The sequence below is a fragment of the Zootoca vivipara genome, chromosome 7, assembly GCF_965207765.1.
Source record: "Zootoca vivipara chromosome 7, rZooViv2.hap1.1, whole genome shotgun sequence".
Taxonomy (NCBI): domain Eukaryota; kingdom Metazoa; phylum Chordata; class Lepidosauria; order Squamata; family Lacertidae; genus Zootoca; species Zootoca vivipara.
Window position 1 is genome coordinate 87138153 of NC_142590.1, and position 8232 is coordinate 87146384.

The following is an 8232-nucleotide window of genomic DNA, read 5'->3' on the forward strand; positions in this document are numbered from 1 at the left end:
CTCTCTCTCTCTCTCCCCGGGCAACAGCGCTCCTGAGCCAGCGCAGAGTGCAATCCCCCCCCTCGCTCGAAGAAGACGCATGGAAAAAAAGAGTCAGGGTCCTGAGCGAGGCCTTCAGCCCCGGGGGCACCTTCTTCGTCTCCCCCCGCGGAGAGGCATCTCCCCTCAGCTTCCCGCCCTCGGCCGCTTCCCTCGGGGAGGGAGGCCGACAGGGGACGCTCCGCTCTCGCCCGGCCCGCTCTCCGTGGCGGAGGAGGCGGCGGCGGCGGCCATGGGCGAAGCGGAGAGCTCGGCGGTGGCGGCGGCAGACGCCGGGCTGAAGGCCCCCTGCCCGGCCGCAGGGCCTGCAGCGCCTGTGTCGGTCGAGCCCGCCCCTCAAGCGGCGCCCGAGGAAGCGGCCTCGGCTGCGTCAAGCGTCTCCTCAGCGGCCTCGGCGATGACCGTCATGACGGCGGCGGTGGCGGCGGCTCCCCCTCCTCCTCCTCCGCCGGTGCCGGTGCCGGTGGTGTGGAGCCCCGAGGTGGAGGTGTGCCTCTTTCACGCCATGCTGGGCCACAAGCCCGTCGGTGAGGAGAAGGCGGCGGGTAGGGGGGTGGGGGTCGTAGGCCGCGGAACGCGCCTCGGACTCGAGTAGAGGCGCCGGCCGGGGACGAGTGCGCTGAAGGCGGGGTGACGCCTGTCAGGAGAAAGGGCATATAGAGAGGGGTGGGGGGACGGGACACACGCCTTATAGACTGTGAAGCGCCCTGACATCTACGGGCGACGGGCGGTGTGCAAATTTAAAAATGTTATTTTTATTATCCATAGAGTCCCCTCGAAGCCATTTCCTGCGCCCGCCTTCTAAAAAAAAGTACATAAACATAGAGCGGTTCGGTCGCTTAGTTGTGATCTTTTATAGCCTGAGGTGGTTAAAGTGCTCTTTTAACATTCGTTTTACAAAACAGCAATTTCTTTCTTTCTTTTTTTTAACCCAGAAGTAATGCTCGCTGTGTTCAATAGGGCTGGATTCCTCCTACCTCCAAGTGTGCTTTAAGCTTGCAAACTTGTTCCCCTCGTTTAAGATGTACAGTATGTTGCCCCATCATGGATGCTTTGGTTGAGATTCCTGCATTTCATGGGGTTGGGTTAAATGACCTTTAGGGATTGTTTCCAACATTATTATTCTATGATCAGAGTGAAAGGTAAAGGACATTAAGATGGGTCGCTGCTGCTAGGACTTCACAGTCCGAAATAATCTGTTTTAGTGCAAGGAAGGGCATAGGGTGGGACCAGATTTTGGTTATTATTTATAATGCCATCAGGGTGCATAGTGCTTTACAGGATTTTAATCAAGCCTTTAAAAAAACAAAACAAAACCTCTCTCTGTGTTTTCTCCTCCTCACTCCCTTCTGCCGTTCCAGGTGTGAATCGCCATTTTCACATGATCTGCATCCGAGATAAATTCAGCCAGAATATCGGCAGGCAGATTTCTTCCAAAGTCATCTGGGACCATTTAAGCACCATGTATGACATGCAAGCGCTGGTAAGTTTCTCCAACCAAGAAACTGAGGTCGCTGCCTGAGATGCTCCTCCACAGGTCAGAGGTCCAACCCATATGTGCAGATGTACCACAAGCAGAATCGGGTACCATTGTGTCCCCTATTAGTGTGTGATCTCCTGATTAAAGGGGAACAATTTGCTGTGTTGTTGACCCTCCTATTCCCTCTGTACGGTGCAGATAAAGCCTACGTGAGATGATCCCTTGTGAACGGCTTTTTCCCGCCTTCAGGTGGATTCTGAGGCATCCATCTGGCATGTGGAAGCTGCTCACACAGGCTAGTGTCACAATATCAAAAAAAAGCCATGATCATGTTTGGTTTGATGCTCTGGTCCTGGCAACCTGTGATAGGGTTACAGGGTGCAATATGTCCTAAATCTTTGCTATCCTTGTTAGCATGGTTGCTGTCCACAGCAACTAGACCTTATTAGCATCTTAAGGGTTATAGTTTGTTATAAAGGCTTCATATGATCCCAGGAAGGTGCCTTAACTGATCAGTAACTTGCATGAGAATCGGCACAGTTCTCTAGGGGAACCAAAGTTCTTATATTGGTACAAGTGAAAGTCCTGGATTTTATTTCGCTTCCTTCCACAAAACCATTGCTGAAAGGAAATGCCTTCTTTGATATTTCTTTTTCATTTATCATTGTAATACACAAGAACCCAAATGGACAGCAGGTGTGTTTAATTTGTATTATCCATTCTTCCAGTTGATCATCTGAAACGTGGTTCATACTGATTTCACCGATGTTTATGTTATTCTGCTTTGCAGGGGCGTATTTTTAAACATGTGCATTTTAAAATAACTGCAGAATCTGATATGACAGCTCTGTGCATTCTAATTGACACCAATTCTGTCCTTGCCCGGAACATGCCAAATTACATATCTGAAACACTCGCTAAAAAAATTAAGTGGGGACTTTTGTTTCTTTAGTTCTGGATGAACAGGTTTAAATGACTGTAGTTTTATTATGGAATTTCATTACAAAATAAAATATATTCCTTGTTGTCCCTGAAATGGAAGGGTCATTCAATATTTTCTTTTGTTGTTGTTGGGTAATAATTATAAATTGTATGTGATTACGATTACCTTTGCATTTGTTTAGCATATGGTTGGCTAACCTGTGGCCCTCCAGATGTTGTTAAGCTACAACTCCCCTTAGTCCTGGCCATTGTGGCTTATGTCAGGGATGATGGATGTTGTAGTACAGCTACGTTTGGAGGGCTCCACGTTAGCCACCCTTGGTTTAGAAAATCTGAATTGTTGGTATAACCAAATTATTTATAGATTTCTTTCTCTTTAAAACATTTCTAAGCATGAATCTGAGATTCTTCCCTTCCCCAACTCAGAAAAAAACTTCAGCCTCCCTGAGGAAATTATTCAAGAGGTAAAAGAAGGTGAGACCCAAAAGCAGTCTTAATAATGACAACGCTACTTGCTATTTATATACCACAGGCAAGATTTTTTTCTAGGACTTCCTCTTTCATGACCCAGTCTCTTTCAGTATACTCTTGATGCCTTTTTACTGAGTGGTAAGTCCTGTTGTGTTCAGTGGGGCAGCCTTCCCAACAAGGATGCATAAGATTTTTTAAAGAAATAGATCCCACTTGGTTTAAAGGGATGTAGCCCTGAGGAAGTGTACATACCCTCCAGATGTTGCTTGAGTACAACTGCCATCATGTCCTATTGTGTTATTATTATGATTTGTTGTTTGTGAGCTGCTTTGGCATTCATTTGAATGAAAAGCAGCATAGAAATATAATAAATTGAATCATCATTGGCCATGGTGGCAGGAGATGCTGGGGGTTGTTGTGAAGCAACATCAGGAGTTGGCTAGCTCGTAGTGTATAGGATTGCAGCCTAAACCACTACACTGGATGATGATGATGAAATTTATATACCACCCTTCATCAAAAGATTACAGGGCAGTTTACAATATAAAAATACAAAAATACATGTCATAATAACAAACAAAAATAACACCCCCATAGAGTTTTAAAGGCCAGAGATTGTTTAATTAGCCAAAGGCCTGGATGATTGGTGCTTTAGTAAGCAACAAAAAATAATGAGACCGAATATTGATGGAATCTGGACTGAATTTGGGTTGTGGGTGTTCACGTTTTTTTAGAAAATGGTTTAACAAATATCAGTTGGGTATTGCTAGGTTTTAAAACATTTTTAAAGCTCCCCCCTCCCCCACTTTTTCTTTTTCTATTGTACTCTTGTCTTTTCAGTAGTGGAGCAATTCCAGAACTGTCTGTTGGGAAGAGCATTCTATTTAAAAGTAAAGAAAAACAAAATGCAATCATTTGCAGATATATATTAACAAAGCAGTCCAAGCCCCTTTATGTCAGTTTGAGGGGGTGGTTCAGTTGAGTAGAGGGGCCTCCCACTGCAGCAGCTGAGTCAGCCAACTGAAGAGCAGACAGGTGGGAGGTCACTGGCAGTATCCTCACCAGTAGAAAGCCCTGATATAGGATGTTTTGAGAGCAGGGAGGAAATTTGGCCCAAACAGCCCAGGATCTGCTAGATCCTGAGACAGTCTCACTGCTGTCACCCAATGGCATCAGGCCTGATCTGGAGCCTGGAGCTGGTATGAGGATTTCCAGCTCACACACACACCAGGTAAAAAAATAGATGCTACGAGCAGCTGGGCTGCAGATGTAGCAGAGGCTATGCTGCTCTACACATTCCTGCCAACAAGGGGTTGAGGTTTGGATTGCACCCAAAAATCAGTAGCCTTTACACCTCATTTGCAGAGGTAATTTTTAAGTGCTTGGAATGGTTGAGGTGCATATACTCTCAATATGAAAAAAATGTTGCATATTTATATTCACAAGTTTCAAAAGAAAATACCATCTGTGCTTGGATGATAGCTCCCTTATCATTTCTTTGCATTTTTCTACTTCAGTTGCTGTTGTCAGCTTACTGCTTGAAACAATCCAGTTTTGCTTCCTAAGTGATTTAAAATAGCCTTATTGGGAGCCGGGGGCTGTTGGCAATGACTGATCCCTTTAATTCAGTGCATATTGCTGCCATGAGCATGCCTGAAGAAGTAAAGAGGAAATTGAATTTGAATCAGTGCCATCTTCACCATCACTCCACTCATAATCATTCCCACAGGTAAAGTGATGATTGAAGATGACGTGAAAGAAGAGATAAAGGAAGAGATGGAATCGCACGCAGGTCCTGAAGAAGGTATTAGTTCTACATTTTAGCATATGAAAATGATGTGCCGCCCATAGGCCTGGTTCACTCATCACTCTTAAGCCATAGTTTGTTTTCATCTCTGGTTTAATCACAAATGTTCCTTCCTACCGCCACCCTGGGCAACTGCACTGATCTCCAACACACTGCTTTTTGTCACTAAAACTCAGATTGTAACTTGTTTTGTTTCAAACAAACCACAAGTGGTAAGGTAGAAATAAGCCATGGGTTTATTTCTTAGCTTATTTCTAGTTGAAATCTGGGGTGGAGAGTCATTCACAATTTAACCAATTTAAGCAAACTAATGGGGCCACGGTGTTCTGGGATCTGATTTTCAGCCACGTCACACATGGGTCCAGGTTCCAGCTACCAAGGTGGGGTATTACAGAGAAAGTAGCTGCTACTGGATTGTGAAATACAGCCAGTTCCTCTACAGTTGGGTTAATTCTAAATCAGAAGTGGGGAGAAAAGAGGTCCACATTCTGATTCTCACAAGAATGAGTTCCAAATTGTGTTTTTATATTTTTTTTCTTGTTTTGTTTTATGCTGGCTGTAATGTATGTGTTATTTATTTATTTTTGCTAAGTCACCTTGAGTTACTTTTGTAGGAAAAGGTGCCAAGTAAACATAATTAATAATAATTTGGCATGGGGTGCTACCTGTGCTGATCTTTTTTTGTCCTGGGCCTGCTGTTTTGATTGGCAGTGTCTTTATGGTTTGTGGGGGTCAGGGGTGCCCATGTGCCGGATACCCGAGAACCTTCTTGAAAGCACCTTGAAGATCATTCCCTTCATTTTTTTGGAAAGGTTCAGGTGCACTTCCAATAGTCACAGAGCTAAAGATTTTTGCAAATGCATTGCCACAACAAGTGAAGAACATATATTGAAACAGCGCATTCGGTTTTTGGAAGTGCTCCATCAGTTTTGCTCCATCTATGCTTTCATGATTCCTTATTTTTTATTTCATAAAATTTATATACCACATAATTGTAAGGGAAAGCATCAAAGTGGTTTGCAAAAATGTGATCATGAGACTCCTGAGAGCATCCCCGGTTCTTTCAGAAGTGTTCAGAATATTGTTCCAAGGCAACCCCAAGATTAAGGGCTGAGAGGTATTTTCATGGGGCAGACCTTTAATATTTTGTTTTGTGGCTTTAATGAGGGGCATTTTTCTGTTATTAGAATTTCTGCCAATATAATTAAAGTGAGTTGAGTGTGCTTATGCAAAGAGCTTGTACTTCCTTTTTTAAAAAAGTTGGCCCACCTGCCCATTGGGCAGGGCTCACATGCACCTGACTCTGCCTTGGATCATGGACATAATGTGATGGATGCCTTTTGATGCATAATCTTTCATTTAATTTTCTTTCAGTATATGCATCTATGGGCAGCCTGGCCAAAGCATCTGAGAAACCAAGCAGTAAGGAGAAAGAGAGAAGCTCGTCTGAATCTGGATCCAAAGAAGGAGCTGATAAGAGAAAGCGGAACAGAGTCACTGAGAAGGTTTTGAACGCAAATAGCAATCCTTCCAGTCCAAGTGCTGCAAAACGGCGCAGAACATAAGCGATGGCCGAGCAAGGCATAAGCATGTTTGAACAGTGGAGCCTAGGCAGCAAAGAGATTTTAGAGTCTAGTTAGCACAATGTGGGTGGAAATGAGAGATAAATGCCTGGGCTCTATTGGTTAGCATAGAACGGCAGAAAGGAGCTGAACAGTATCTTTAGCCTTAAAACTTTGGGATGCAGGGGAAGCTGGCAGCATTACAAACGTGTGTTTACTGAAAAAGTCAGGATGTGGCATTTTTTTTACATACCAGTTGCACACTCTTGAATGGGATTCACCTAACCAGCCCCATTAGGGGAAGCCCAGCACAAGGACTGTTGCTCACACAGTGGGACTTTTCCCGCTCTCCTTCCTTCACATGCCTTCCAAAATGAGAATCCCATTTCTTGTTTGCGGGGAGTTGGGATCATTCCATCGGGCAAGCTGTAATGCTTGTGGACACAGAATGATTGGAAGAATGCGGCATTGAATTCCAACCTACGTATTAAACATCCCTCTTGGAACAACCATTCATGGAAACACAGGACCATGGTTCTTGAATGGCTGGTTTCAACCTTGGGTAATGTTTGTATCTTGTGCTGCAGTTGCTAATTTTAGTGATGTGTCTTAAGTCGGTTACTGTTCTATGAGAATTCATTCCAAATGCCACTGAGTCTGGCTGAATAAGCATGCACAAAATACAAACCGCCTGCAAAATGAAGAAGGAGCATTCTTTGCTTAAATTATGATCAGCTTTGCCTCTTCCAAACTGGAGGTATACATTTATTTTTTCAGATTGCCGAAGCAGAACAAAGGTCATTAAACATCTTAAAACCAGGATGAACAATTTCCTCATGTCTGGGCTACATATTCTCTCTAAGGAGGCTTAAAAGAAAATGTCATATGTATATTGGAAGGTTCAGCACAAACTGGTAAGAGTAGAGGAAATGGTGACTCTTGTCTTAACCACTTGTACTATATTAATGTCCTAGCTGCAAAGTCTTCAATGTGAGCACTTCCATTCAAGTAAGTGAAATCACTTGCATGAGAGGCATTTGCCAGATCAGGACAAATATATATATGTATGTATGTATTTTATATTCATTATTTAATTCCTTTTTTTAAAAAAAACAACAACATTATTTTTGCCAGGAGTTCTTAAATGGAAGTGTTGAAAATGATAATTTTGTCTTGTTACTCTACTTCCAAAAGTAGTTTTCACTTAATGTTTTGGATTTGTATGCAAAGTTGCTAAAACCAGAGATCCAGTCATTCATCATTTCCTGATGATCAGATAGTAAAATTTCCTCTTATTTTAGTGAAGTTGGGAAAAATGTATTTTATAAAGAAAAACAAAACAAGCAAAGGAATGAAAAGGTAGCTGAAAAGCTACGGAGTGATGCATTTGTATTATCCTTTGCTATGCAATAAAGAGTTCCAGCCCACGCTTCATATTGCAGTGTCTCTCATCCTAATTATCAGGGATATAGCAAACACTTTCATTCTACTGCATATACCAAGTTAGCTTTGTTCTAGACAAGAATCAATCTTCCCTGTATCCCAGCTTCTTAACTAAGATTAAACACAAACACGTTAACTAAGATTCTTCAGGTGAAGAAATAAAACTGTAGGTTTTTCCATCTCATCTGTGAGAATTAGGTCTATGATGAACTTTAGCGTCAGGTTGTTCTGTAATTATAATGAAGGCCATGGTACACAGAGATGCTATCATGTGCTTTTGAATTGCACATGGAGTGTAAAGTTGTAGACTTGCAGCAAATCAGCCTGCCAGGCCTCTCAGCCTCTAGAGACATGGGACAGACACCGCAACAAGGAGATGGCTTGTCCACGCCCAAGCAAACATTAATACATTCTTTATACACAAGGTAGCATACGTCACTTGGGCCAGGACATCCCATCACCAGATGAGGGCATAGGTGCAAACGCCC

The 8232-nt window shown here is 43.2% G+C and overlaps 1 protein-coding gene across 2 annotated transcripts; it reads left to right on the plus strand.

The window, feature by feature from the left end:
- Nucleotides 1-233: 233 nt before the first annotated feature.
- Nucleotides 234-7735, plus strand: MRGBP (MRG domain binding protein). 2 transcript variants are annotated; one of them, XM_088674721.1, is made up of 6 exons: nt 234-566; nt 1401-1522; nt 2854-2935; nt 4662-4736; nt 6114-6244; nt 7079-7735. In XM_088674721.1, exons 1-6 carry the CDS (start codon nt 272-274, stop codon nt 7124-7126), a joined length of 753 nt encoding a protein of 250 aa, XP_088530847.1. In that variant the 5' UTR covers nt 234-271; the 3' UTR covers nt 7127-7735. The 2 variants fall into 2 exon arrangements, with proteins under 2 accessions (XP_088530847.1, XP_034979828.3); XM_035123937.3 differs by lacking the exon at nt 7079-7735 and having other exon boundaries at nt 6114-6442.
- The last annotated feature ends 497 nt before the right edge of the window (nt 7736-8232 follow it).